General features: G+C 58.6%; 1 protein-coding gene across 7 annotated transcripts in view; it reads left to right on the forward strand.

Moving 5' to 3' along the window:
• Positions 1-7,145, forward strand: part of CBFA2T3 (CBFA2/RUNX1 partner transcriptional co-repressor 3) — a 91,607-nt gene extending 84,462 nt beyond the window's left edge. For all 7 annotated transcript variants that reach the window (XM_025427103.3, XM_025427106.3, XM_025427108.3 and 4 more), the window contains one exon: positions 996-7,145. In XM_025427103.3, coding sequence (XP_025282888.1) covers positions 996-1,295 — 300 coding nt within the window. In that variant the 3' untranslated portion in view covers positions 1,296-7,145. The remainder of the gene's footprint in view (positions 1-995) is intronic.
• The last annotated feature ends 6,543 nt before the right edge of the window (positions 7,146-13,688 follow it).

The following is a 13,688-nucleotide window of genomic DNA, read 5'->3' on the forward strand; positions in this document are numbered from 1 at the left end:
GTCGTGCTGGTACCTGGGCATCTGGAGGCCAGGGATGTCCAGCCCAGCGAGGCAGCTGGTTCCTTTCCTCCTCATCCAAAGAGGACTCACATGTCAGAGGAGTCAGGGAGAGGGAGAGAGCTTTTCCGCAGGGCTCCTAGAAGTGTCCTTTGGAAAGGGTCACGTCTCCAAAACCCCTGGTTTGTGTGTGCCTGGCCCCCCCGGATGGTCCACTCGTGCGTCTGCACCAGCTGCTTCAGCAGACACAGCTCCAGAGAAGCGGGCAGGTCAGAGCAAGCAGACCTCACAGAGGCAGGTGCCAGGGCAGGTGCCAGAGCAGGACGAGTGAGCCAGGCAGAATCTGGGGGAGCTGTGTCACTGCAAGAAGGGAGCGGCCAGGATGGAGCACCCCTGGCAAAGTGAGGACCACAGGGAGGCCAGGGTGGCCGAGCAGAGTGAGCCAGGAGGCCCAGGAGGCTTTGGGGGCCGCCTAGACAAGGGGCCTTCCTCCCGGGGAGGGCGTGGGCTCCCTGTCCCTCAGCCTGGCTGCCAGCTCGGGTCTCCCCCTGTATCCCTGCTCACCCTGTGCTCCCATGGGTGGCCGATGTTACCACTCGTTCCACAGAAAGGGGGCAGAGGCCTGATGGCGGGGACAGAGGGTGCCTGCAGCAGGCCTGGCTGTGTCCCCCACGTGGGAGCCTGGCAGTCTTTATCAGGCTAGGGCCACCATGTTCTGAGGTTGGAGCCCAGGTGAGCCGGGAGGGCTTCCCGGAAGAGAGGAGGGGGCTGGGCCGTGGCTGCCTTCCCTCCTGGGGACCCCACAGTGCTGTCCGGTGTCTGTGGCCACAGAGAGCCGCCCACGAGCTGTGGCGAGTCAGGGCCATTCTCTGCTTGCTCCGTGACGCCGTGGCCGAGCAGAGCGGGTATGTCTGCGGCCAGGCCAGGCACCTGGGGGACGAGGCCCAGCATCTGCCCCGTGGCCCCCCGCACCCCCTGACCGTGTCCCCTTCCCCCAGAGCTGCTGGAACTGCGGGCGCAAGGCCAGTGAGACGTGCAGTGGCTGCAACGCGGCGCGCTACTGCGGCTCCTTCTGCCAGCACCGGGACTGGGAGAAGCACCACCATGTGTGTGGCCAGAGCCTGCAGGGCCCCGCGGCCGCCGTGGCCGACCCGGGGCCTGCACAGCCCGACGCCACGGCCAGCCTGGGCCCCTGCCTGCCCGCAGGAGCCGCCAGCCCCAGCGAGGCCAGCTCCGCGGGCCCGTCCCGCCCCGGCTCCCCCGGCCCACCTGGGCCCCTGGACGCCGCGCCCCGCTGACCCCCCACCGCCCCGGCCCACGGAGGCCACACCCTCTGGCCCCTCTGGCCCCCCCAGCCCGCCGGACGCTGCCCCGGCTCTGGGAGCCACTGCTGCTACTGCTTCTCTCCAAAAGTAAACAGAACCAACAAAAACTGCATCAACGCAACTTCCTCAGCTACCTGACGGTCTCACGCCGTGACCGCTCCAAGCGTCCTCAGAGCCCCCCACTGAGCTTTAGCCGAAGGAGCAGTGGCCTGAGCGTGACCGGCCTGTCCCTCCTCCGCCTGGCCCCTTCCCACTCACGCTCCCGTTTTTCTGTCTTTCTGACTCTCGTATACTTTCTCTTTACTGAAAAAATCTGTTTGGTGGCTTATATTCTCAGTGAAACATTTTGGGGGGTTTTGTGGAACAGACATACTCAGAAGTGGACAAGGAAAGGGGGGTTTTGTCCCCTTCCTGATGAAAAAGGGAAACGGAAATTCACATCTTAACTGCTGGAGGTCTGAGCCGCTGTGGCCCAGCGCCACCCCAGGGGCATGTGGCCAACACAGTGAAGATGGTAAGAAAGACTTCAATTTCCAACTCAAGAAACATTTTCCAGATTTTTTTTCCTTTAGTGTCAAACTCTTTGGCTTTAAGTAGAAATCCAAAAAGTTTTTTTTTTTTTTTTAAAAAAAAAAAAAAGAAAGAAAGCATACCTGTAAACTACCTTGCCAGCTAGCCAGCCAAGGACGCCGGACACACCTCTGCTCCAAAGGAAATCCAAAAAGCAAACACAAGAAGTCAAAATCCAAAATGGTTTTGTCACTGCCAAAGTATCTCGTCCACGGTTTTCCTCCCCTCTTGGATCTGTTCAGGTGTCGTCCTGCTCTCTTGCTTTGATCTGTGTTTGGGGTGTGGGGACTTTGGGGTTGGGGGGGTTTCACTCAACGAGAAGGAACGTGTGTTTCTCTGCCATGACTGCTGGCGCAAGGGAGGGTGCCCTGCCCATGTGCGTGCGCATCCTGTGTCCCTGTGTGCAGGGGGCTGCCCCGTCTGTCCTCACACCTCCATGAACTGTCACCACGTCGCGTGTTTGCCACTTGTGACAAAGCGCTAATGTGTCCTGCCCGGGAGAGAATCTCTCTGGAACAAAACTGTGACAATCTTTCGGGTTGTTCTTGACTGCTTCTCAGAGCTCCAGGAGACAGCAGCCAGGCCATGTAGGTGCTATGGCTCTGTGCCTCCTCCTCTACCTCTCCTCCCACCCTCGGGGCCGCACGCTGCCCACCCCCCCACCCCCCTGCATCTGTCCCCTCGCTCCTCCCTCCACCGGGTGCAGAAACAGCAGGAAAGCTTCCAGCAGAAGTGATCTGCCCTTACCAGCCTTGGTGGACGAACTCAGCCAGCTATGGCAGGGAGGCCCGCGGTTCCTGCCAGCTGCTCCTGGGGGACTCAGGCTCTCGGACCACCCCCCCCCAGCCCTGTACCCTCACCTCACCTGGAGGAAATGAAGGAGTAAGGAAGCCCTGGCGTGTGCCCTGTGGGAGGATCCACAGCAGACGCGGCCCCTCGCCCTAGCATTTCCCCACATTGCTGTGAGGGATTACCAGGGCAGCCGTGCAATACGGGGAGTGATCAGCTACTGAAACCGGGGCTCCTGGGGGCCCCGCTGAGAGGAAGAGGTCAATAGTATATGCTAATGTGAATGTACATAGTCCTTGCAGAGGTCCAAATAATGATATTCATGGTGATGATAATAAAGAAGGGATGTTTGCCAAATAAAAAAAGAGAGAGAAACCGCGAAAGTATATAAAGCTTAGGAAGTAGATTTTCAAAGAAATCTGAACTGTGGTCCCGCAGGGAGCAGTGGGTTTGTATGATTGCTGTAATTTTTCCAGAACTGTAGGAATTCCTTGTTGGGTCCTGAGAGGAAGGATTCTAACTGGCACTGCAGACTGGGCGCCGTTCCGAATCCTGCCTCGAGGTGGAACCTGATCCTGAAAGTCCAGACAGACCTATGTTATCCTCCAGAAACACCCACCAGCTCCAGTCCCAGGGCTGTGCTCCCCACAGAGGTTTGCTTTGTGGGTTTCAGAAAAGCAAGAACCAGTTTGGGATTTGGGCTCCCAACCAGACACTGGAAGCCCACCCGCCTGTCGTGTCTCTCAGGCTGCTCTTTGTCTCATGCTCTCAGTGAACCTGCAAAAACAGTTTGGAACGCGCATCTTAGAGGCGGGTGCCCTTGGACTGTCTCCTCCAAGGTTGTGCTGGTGAATGGCGGTGTCCAAAGGGTGCCTGTCCTGGGTATACCGCGGATCTGGGTGAGCAGGTCCAAGGCCCCGATGACTCGTGTCCCTGGCGTCAGGACCGGGCCGAGGCATGGAGGAGCCTTCAGCTGGAACCCGCTGCTGTGCCCTGCCAGCCTGTCTCCCTGCCATACCCCAGGCTAACAGTCCAGCCCAGGGCTGCCCCTCCCACCCTCGCTGTTAGAAACAGGTCACCCTCAGGGCAGCTACAAAAGGCCATTTTTTCCAGTGTGGTTCCCACATCCATGCCCAGGGGGCTGCAGCAGCCTGGCACAAAGAGCTGCCCACAGGCTGATGGATGGAGCCCCTGCCGGCAGGCAGAGAGCGTGGCAGGGTCGGGGTATGGCAGCCAGGTCGGGTGGAGGGCTTGCAGTGCTGAAGCAGAGAAGCAGAGGACTGAGCCAGCAGGAGGGGGATGTCCTGGGAAGTGCTGTGTCCACAAGTGCCCGGCAGCTCCTCTCACCCAGGGAAGCCTGAGGAGGGCGTGGGAGCTTGTCTGGGTTTGGGGAGCTGGTGTTCCTGTCCATCACCATGCTCAGGCCCCATTCGGCCAAAGACCTCACAGCAGAACCAATAGCCTTGGGGAAGGGCTGAGGGCGAGTTTCTGCATCAGGAGATAGGCTGGTGGCATAAATGTGGAGTATACACCTGCTTTTCTCACACAGAGGGGATCCCCAGAAGGGGGGCCTAGCCTCCTGCTCTCTGCTACCTTCCAGAGCTTGTGAACCATTGGCCAGCAGTGCAGTGTGCAAGGCTCTCCCTCCCGCTGGCCACCACCAGGTTAGACACACAAGTGACCCAAATGCTCAGGGAAAGGTGGCTGCTCATAGAGCCTCCCTCCCTGTAAATCAAACCAAAAGGGCTCTTTTCCCATCCTTAGACCAAAGCTACTGCAGGAAGGCAGAGCTCCCTGGTCCAGAGCCAAGTCACGTATGGTGCACAGTCGGGGGAATAACGAGAAGGGTGCTGGCACCCTAGGCTCTCCCAACCCCCAGCGTGTGACCCCTCAACCTTTCCCACACCCTCCTCTATCTTCTTGCTTCCCATCCTGCCCTGGACCCAGGTAGCCTTTCCTTTAGGACAGGTCACCATCCCCAGGTTGTGTCTGCAGAGTGTTCTCTACAAAGACCACCGCCTCCTTCCACACGTGAACAGGCTGACACACCCCAAACGCCATCTGAATAGGGGGTCCTCATTCCCACAGCTCACTGGGACCAAAGGGAAGACGTGGGTGTTACCAGGGACAAAGAGGAAAGATGGAGATAGCCTTGGGGTCCAGGAGGGTCAGGCCAGGATGAGAGGAGCCAAGTGCTCTGACAAGAGACTGCCCCATGGGCTCCACAGGTGGGGCCACTCATCCAGGCCTCTAGAGGTTCAGCAGCAGGGGAGAGGCTGGGAAATACTGGTTTTGGTTTCATCTTAATGACATGGTACAAAGGGATCAGGACAGGCCCTGACTTTCTCCTTTTGCCAACTTTCCCAAATATATCTTCAAAATGACACCAAAGCCCCTTCACTGTCATCCACTCATCCTGCCTTCCACCTTAGTCTAGCCAGCATGTCTGGTTGTTATTCTGCATATCCCCCCCCCACCCGCCGCCAACCTATAATTGTTTTTCCATTCTTTTATTTCATCAGCTCACCCTTCTGACCAATCCATCATCTGTCTGGCCATCCATCAATCCACCCATCCATTCACCCACCCATCCACATATCTACCCATCCATCCACCCATCCTTCCATCCATCCAACCACCCACTCGTCTATCTATGCACCGATCCATCTGTCCACCTATCCGTCGGTCCATCCATCCATCCACCCATCCACCTATCCATCCATTTATCCACCCTCCCATCCATCCATCCATCCACCTACCCACCCATCCATCCATCCACCCGTCTTCCACCCATCAACCTACCCACTCATCCACCCACCCACCCATCCATCCACCTATCCATCGACCCATCCCTCCACCCTCCCATCTATCCACAAATCTACCCATCCAACTGTGCATCCATCTGTTCATCCATATATCCACTCATCTATCCACCCACCCATCAATTCACTCATTCAGCCAAACACCCACCCATCTATCTGCCAACCATTATTCTATCCCAGCTATCACTTGATTCCACCCTCCCCCATTCAAACTTTCACCTAATCACCCGTCTCTCCACCATCTACCTCCAAACACAGCATGCGTGGATCTGTCCATCTGTTCTCCAGTCTCACACAGCCATGTTCAGTCTGTCCATCCTACCCGCCTCCCCATCCACTGAGCCCAGAGTAGCATCACCAAGTCCTCCAGTGTTCCAAAGCTACAATAGCATCTTGGGTCTTCCCATGACCTTAACTGCCCTGAAGGAATCTGCCTGTGGGCTTAGCCGGCCTCCTCCCATGCCTCAACCATTGGTCCAGGCCTGCTCCAGGAACAGATAAAGCTCTGCTGCAGGCATTGTGAGTCAATTGGACCGATGTCCTAGCAACAGCTTTGGCCAGTCTGGGTTCGCCTGGCAAGTGTGGTGGCCATGGGCCAGGAGTGCTCATTGGGAGATGGCCCACACACCTGCTCAGGGGCCCTGTGACCAGGGCCACCAGTCAGGGTGAGCACATTCCCTGGCAAGACCCCAACATTGTGGGTGTCCTGTCCTTGTCTCCAGGGGTCATTGCCCGGAGGAGGTGTCTTCAGGAAAGGATGGGGAGGAGGGAGAAAGAACCCAGTGCTCCTGGAACTCTTCTTCCCAGGGGGTTCACGACTTGCTCCCATCATCCATCCTGGGCTATCAGTCTCTGGAAATCAGCCCTTTAGAGCTCTGGATAGCTGTAGGAACAGCTATCCCGTGCAAGCTGAATTTGGTTGATGGCAGGAGCTGTTCTTTGGACACTAGAGGATTTCCCAGCACTTCCTAGCCTCAGGCTCCCTGCCACATGTTATCTTCCAAAATGGGGCTGGGAGCAAAGCCCCCAGATGATGGTCCTGCTAGCAGGACTGGAGGAGAAAGCAGAACACGAGCTAGATTGGGAGGGGAGGCACATCAGCTTTTCTCGTCCATCCACCTCTTGGGTAAGGCCCAGGGAGCCCAGCGCCTGCAACAGTGCGTATCTGGTCTCCACAGTTCTGGGAAACTCCATCTTGCATGGTTTCTATTGCTTTTGTTTCAATTCAGCTGGCTCCTGGAGTGCCGCCCCAGAGACCCCTTCTAGCAGTCATACAACATCTGGACTCAAATTAGAGCCTGTTTTTTAAATATTAGAATGGGGGCAGTGGTCACCCTTGTTGTCCAGCGGGATGAGGGAGCCCAGCCAGGCTGGCCTTCCAGGGAATAGGCCCAGGGCTCGGCCATGCATGGCCTCGTGGGGATTGGATGGATTTTTCCTCCTCTTCTCTTTTTATACCTCCCCAAAGGGAGCTGGAGCGAGTATTGGTTTGTTTTCCTGTGACGGGTTTTCCTTAGCACTGGGGCACCCATGGCATGCCGTCCCTGTTGCGTGTCCCCCTTTGACCTGGGTGCTGTAAGACGTCATGATTCAGGTCACGTCCATTATCTGTGTTGTGTAATAAAGCCAACGTTTGCCATCATGGGGCTGTGCCTCTCCTTGGTTCCACGTGACCGCAGCAAAGCCGCATCTCATGTGGTCATTCACCGTATATGTGGGGCTTTCTCGGGGCCATGCAAGAGAGACAAGGCCCTGCCCCATGGGAGGGCGGTGAACAAATGGGTGACCTGAGTTGGGGTGTGAGTGGAAATTTCACCCACAGCCTCCTATGTTCTTGGCAAGTAGGGTGGACTTTCAAAGGCTGTGTCTCCAAGGTGACCTGGATGACCCTGAGCCCCAGGTGACACCCATGGCTTCCAGGACGTCAAGGCCTACTGCCTGTGGCAGGGCCAGGTACCTCCCACAAGACCCTAAGGAAGGACACTCAGGGAAGGGACACCTTGATCCCTAGGAGCCAGGGTGTCGCAGCCATGGTGTCCTGGCTCCCAGAGCAGGTCCTCGCCAGATTCAGATGCCCAGGACTTGGCGCCCCTGCTTTGCTGGCAGCCCCTGGGAGGAAGGGGTATTATTAATACTTGGGCCCAGGCTTGGAACATGATGTATTCTGAACGGCGTCATTGGAAAGGCCAGCATGGGGGCAGGTCTGTCCTCAAGCCAGGCGGCTGGCCTGGTGTGTCAGCACTCTCAGCAGAGAGCAGGGTGACAGCGTTTTTCCATTGCAGAGGCCTGAGCTCAGAGGGAGGCTGGCAGGGGGCCCGGCCTGAGTCCAGCCGGCTCTTGGCTTGGCCGCAGCCACGGTGGTGTTCTGCCTCCCACATGGAATGGAGGGAAGGGCCCAGGCCAGAGGCCCTCCCTGGGGCCTCAGACCCGCAGGAGGCAAAGGACCTGACCCCCTCGTGCCACAGGGACTATAGGCAGAGGCCGCACTGCCCTTCTCACCCAGCCCACATGGGGCCGAGGTCCTGTCCTCCGTGCAGACATGCTCGCTGCCCTTGAGGCACTGTGACCTGCCAGGGTAGACCGGGGGGAAGCCTGGTGCTGTGGCCCTAAGAGGAAGGAGGAGCAATGAGGAGGCTTCCTGGAAACAGCAGTAGCAATAGGGCCCCCTGGAGTCACGCCCATGTAAGTGCATGGGGCTGTGAGGACACGGGTGCAGAGTGGGTGTGGTGGGCAAGAAGCGTGGTGCCGGAGGAGCAGCAGCCTCGAGGGGCAAGTCTCCCAGTTCCAGGACCAGAGACTCCACCGGGAGGGGGGTAGGGAGCACAGCTTCCGAGGCCAGAGCAGCAGCCACAAATGCTCCCTTGTCCTGCCCCAGTGGGAAGAGAGACTGTCCCAGGCCCAGGGCTCAGCGGCCAGCTCCTTGTAAGATGCGGCTCATCGCCCATCCAAATCCCCAGGGAAGAGACCCCAACGGGCCCAGCGTGGACCTCCCCAGCTGTGGCCTAGAGGGGGGGCAGCATGCCCAGAGGACCTCTCCATAAACATGAAGCAACAGCCCCAAAGCTGAACCAGGCTGAGGCCAGCCAGAGCGGCTGCTCCCACTCCAATGGAGACAGATGGTAACAAGGCCACGCGGGGACACAGGCCCACAGCTGCCCTCCCGGGGCAGAGGTGAGGAGCAGACACTGGCATGGAAGCGGGGGACTTTGTAAGTGGCCTTCAGGCCTCCCGTGTCCATTATAGATCTGCACCTGACTCGACCTTTATGACCCGTAGTCAGAGCAGGGCCCCGGCTTCATAAGTGGTTCCCACCTACCATCTGGTCCAGAACGAGGGTACGAGAGGCAATTCCTGGGGAATCAATGAAGGGGTGTCAAGAAGAGGGATGGACCCTATCCTACCCAGACCACGGGCTCCTGTCTGTGGCACACACCCTTACCCCTCCAGGTCTTCACTCATGCTCCTCCCGCAGCCCACATCATCCTCTGCCCCTGCCCTGCCTGGCCAGTCCCTCTAGGGTAGCCCAAACGCCACCTCCTCCAGGAGGTCTGCCCTGATCCCAGGTGCCATATCTCCTGCCTCTGCACACTTGTTTCATTCACTTATGCCCATGTCATCCTATCCATGGCCTGCCATCCTATCCTACCTGTGACTCTGTGACTGGACACTGAGCAGGGGGCACTGTGAGCGAGGCACTCATGCAGGTGGAGGGCCGGCGGGATCTGCCTCAGCTCACTCCTCTCTCCTCAAGTGTCCTGGGGGTGTCTGCCTGGGTGAGGAAACAGGGCCAGGGCCTGGAAGTCAGCCCAGCGGGAAGCCTTTTAAGTGCTCTAGTGGGAGCAGCTGGACTGCAGAGGAGCTTAAAACCCCCGGGGGAGGGCAGGGGAAGGCAGGTGTCGGAGTGGAGGTGAGCGAGGCAGGTCCAGATCTGCTCATGTGGCCCTTCCTCAGCCATGCTCCCTCTTCCCACCCTTGACTGAGGCCTGGCTGCAGAGTTTCCACGGACCCTGAAGCCCAGGGCTGAGGGGCCTGGAGCCAAGTGGAGAAGACCCCTCTGGCACCAGGGGGCGGGGACAGGAAGGAGAAGAAGCCATGGAAAGCTGAGGAAGACCTGGAAGATGCAAGCTTCCCCCTGTCTCTGTTGGAGGGGAAGGACTTGGCTGAGCAACAGGTGCCTGAGCAGGTAACGCCCTCTTGAAGCCCAGAGGAGGCTGGCCAGGGACCTCAGACACTCGGGCACAGATTCAGAGGGGCCGGTGGCCACTGTCCCTGCGGTATGCCCACCCCTGCAGGCTGGGGAGGATGGCCAGAGTCCACGGGCCTTCCCTGCCCCTGCAGCAGGTCCCCATGGGGCCGGTGACACTGAGCACAGACAGGGTCAGGCCTGGTTCCCTCTCCCCTCCCTCGAAAGGTGCCTGGGGGCTGTCCTGCCTCTAGGCTCAATGTGGGGTCGTGCTGGCAGGAGCTGGAAGCCATCAGACTGAAGCTGTGGGCCATGGAGCAGGCCCACAGGCTGGAGACACCTGGGGCGCAGGGCCAGGCAGGGGAGGAGGAGGGTGCAGAGGGCGCAGGGGCCACACTGGCCAGGCTGCTGCTGAGCCCCGAGGCAGGCAGGAGCCAGCAGGCCAGGCCGACCCTTCCCTGGTGGGGAGGCCATGAGTCCCCAGGCACACAGCTCTGAGTCCCCTTGCTCTTCACTAGCCTGTCGGGAGACCTCTTGTCCTGAGCACCCCCCTCCCCCATAGGTAGCCCCTGCCCAAGGACCCCCACGGGGAAGGTGGAGTCGGACCACAGATCCATCTACGTGGGCAATTAAGTCAGGGAGGAGACCAAATGGGGACCTACCACCCCCTCTCAGCCTTGAGGATTAAAGAAAGGGACACAGCTTCAGGAGGGAGGAGCCAGACGGCAGGGGACCTGGCTGGGGGAGGGCTGCCCCAAGACAGACCAAGGGCCCCATGTCCTCCAGCACTGGACTTTCTCAGCATGAGCTGGGATTCGGGATTTCCACGTGGAATCTCCACTTGGCCACTCTGGAAACACGTTCTCTGGACAGAACAGACCTATGTAGAGGGGCGTCTGACACAGGAAGAATGCGGTCTCTGTCCCTAGCCCACACCCAGCAGGGGTGAGGGGGCCAGGCCTCCACAGGAGCCCCCCAACATCAGGGCCATATCTGTGGCAGGTGGATTACGGGAGCACAGCTGAGGAGCTGGAAGCCTACTTCAACCCCTGTGGGGAGGTGCACCGGGTCACCATCCTATGCGACAAGTTCTCCGGACACCCCCAAGGGGTCAGTGCCAGCCAGGCAGCAGGGTGGGGAGGCTGGGTGCCCTGGGGTGGCCCTCACCGGCCCTGCCCAACCACCCCAGCTACGCCTACATAGAGTTTGCGGCCAAGAGCTCAGCCCAGGCTGCAGTGGAGCTGGACCAGAGCATCTTCCGAGGCCGAGTCATCAAGGTGTGTGCTCTGACCACCTCCACATTAACCCATTCATCCCTGAGGAGCTGGGACACACAGGTGGAGGGAACCTGAGACTCTTCTCCACCCCCCACCAAGTGGAGGTGCACTGGGCACATCCTTGGGGCAGCAGGGGCAGGGTGGTGGTGCCTCAGGGCCCAGCGAGTTTCAACTGGATATGGCACTGGGGAGAGGCTCTCCTCCCCAGCTGGACCCCTGGGGCATGTTGGGTTGGCAGGGGCACGTCGCCTGACTATGCCTGTGGCTGGACAGTTCAGGTCTGAGTGAGAATTTTGAGAAGGTTGAGAACAGGTCAGGGGCCGACGCCCAGGAGCTTCGGGTTGTAATTACTGCTGCAAGGGCTGATGGGCACTGGGGCCTGTGCACACCTGCCTGTGAGCCTCCAGGAGGCAGTGTTAGCCCTGTGCGCCCAGGAGAACAGGTGTCTTAGACGGACTCCGCCTTCGGCTCCAGGTGCTGCCCAAAGGACCAACTTGCCAGGGATCAGCTCCACCTACCGTGGAGGCTTGCGAGGCCAGCCCCACGCCAGAGGACAACCATTGCCCCTCAGCAGCCTCCAGGGGGGGGCCCGCTTCAAACGACAGGGGCGGAGCCGGTGGGCGGGGCCTCGGGAGGGCGGGGCCGGGAAGGCGCCCTGGGGGCGGAGCAGGCATCCACTCAGGTGCGCTGGCCCCGCGTCCAAACCCCGGGGCTCGGGCTCACGTTCCCCTCTCCCCCTCAACCCTGCAGGGGCCGTGGCAGGTTCTCTCCGTGGTATTCGCCGTATTGAAGGGAGGATGCGATCTCCAGAGTTGGGCCGGGTTGGAGCCACACGTCCCCCAAGAAGCGGGGCACCCTGGGGGCAGGGACGGGGTGAGGCGGGGCAGGAGGTCGGCCCGCACTCCTGTGCCACTCGGGGCTCTCCAAGTCTTTTAAAGAAAAGGAGAAATGTGTCTTAATGGTAAAGCATAAGTTAAATTTGAACCAATTTTACAAGCACACAACAGGCCTCCCCTTTATTCACCTCTATCTCGGGTGCAAGCCTGACAGTGAACGGCCCATCCCGGGTCTCAGACCCCAGCCCCAGGCCGGCCCCGCTTTTCAGCCAGTAGCCACCTTCCCACTCCACGAGGCGCTATAGCAAAACTGCGTTTGCCAACCAGGTCTGGTGGCCCTCCGGGGTATGGCTGCCCCCACAGTGAGTGACACACACACCAGTGAGGCACCATGGGAGCGCATGCACCTTGAGCGCCTAGCCCTTGACAGAAGTCCAGCAGGCAGTCCCTCTGAGGCAGACACCCCACACCCCACATCCTCGCTGGACCTGTAGTATGCTCTCCTTCCCAGCACAGAGCTGGTTTTCTCAGGCTTTAAATGGGGGGATGCTACCTAAGGATGTCAAAACTCCTGAACATAGAGCACATTTAAGGGTGGTCTAGGGGATCCCTGGGTGGCGCAGCGGTTTGGCGCCTGCCTTTGGCCCAGGGCGTGATCCTGGAGACCCGGGATCAAATCCCACGTCAGGCTCCCGGTGCATGGAGCCTGCTTCTCCCTCTGCCTGTGTCTCTGCCTCTCTCTCTCTCTCTGTGACTATCATAGATAAAAAAAAAAAAAAAAAAAAATAAGGGTGGTCTAGCTGCACCTACAGAAAAACCCAAATGACGGCTTCAACAAGTCAGCAGTTTATTTTCATCTACAAAGTGCTGACTGTAAGGAGTCCAGAGCTATGTCAGCAAAACCCATGTTTCTTCTGGCTTTCTGCTCCCCATCCTTGGGGGAATAAAGCTTTTCTTCATGCTCTCAAGAGGGCTGCCTTAGCTCTAGCCATCACATCCAAGACCCAGGCAGGAAGAAAGGAAAAGATGAAGGAAGGATACTCCAACTGCTAACTGAATCCCCCTTCAAAGTATCTTCCCCGCAAATTCCACTCAACACCATCCACCTACATGCCATAACTACCTACCATTCTGTGCTACCGGAGAGTGGGAAACATCTTCTGTCTAGTCAATTGTACCTAATAACACTGTGGCTTTGTCAGTAAGGAAGCAAGTCAGCAACTTGCAGGCACTACCACAGCCACTACTCAGGCAGGAGCATTCACTGCCAAAGGCTCAACCAGAAGTGTGCAGGTGGCATCAGAACCAGTGCCTGTGTGCAGGTGTTTCTCAGTCCTGCTCTAGGCAGTCTTCCAATTCGCCTGCTGTGGGAGATGGGGTGCTGGGACTTGTGTCAATACCCACTCCTGACTGATTTTCTCCTTCTACTTATGAATTTCAAAAACGAATCCCACGTTCCTTAGACAGGAAGGGAAGGGAAAGTGATGCAAAGGTACACAGCTTCCATCCTGGTTCCGCAGGGGGTCCCAGATGCCCTCCCCTTGTCAGGCTCAGAGGTGCCCGAGAAGGGAAAGAAGGGATTCGCAGCTGTGTTGCAGCACAGTACTCGAAGCCAGTGTGCTAAGGACACCACAGAGCAGACCGCGTGGTGGGGCTCAGACCTGCTGGTGGCCTCTCCCACTTCACTGGCCATGTTGCCAAATAACAAAAGCTACTCGAGCCTGGGCCACCCAATCCCAGAAGACAGTCACCTGGACTTAGCTGAGCAGGCCTCTGGGGAAGCAGAATGCAGAAATCTAATCCTATCAGCTCCCCCATGTAACCCCTCCATCCCAGCTTGCTCGGGGACCTGAAGAGGAAGCAGGTAAGCAGAGGGCCTCCTCACAACT

Source organism: Canis lupus, chromosome 5 (assembly GCF_003254725.2).
Source record: "Canis lupus dingo isolate Sandy chromosome 5, ASM325472v2, whole genome shotgun sequence".
Classification (NCBI taxonomy): domain Eukaryota; kingdom Metazoa; phylum Chordata; class Mammalia; order Carnivora; family Canidae; genus Canis; species Canis lupus.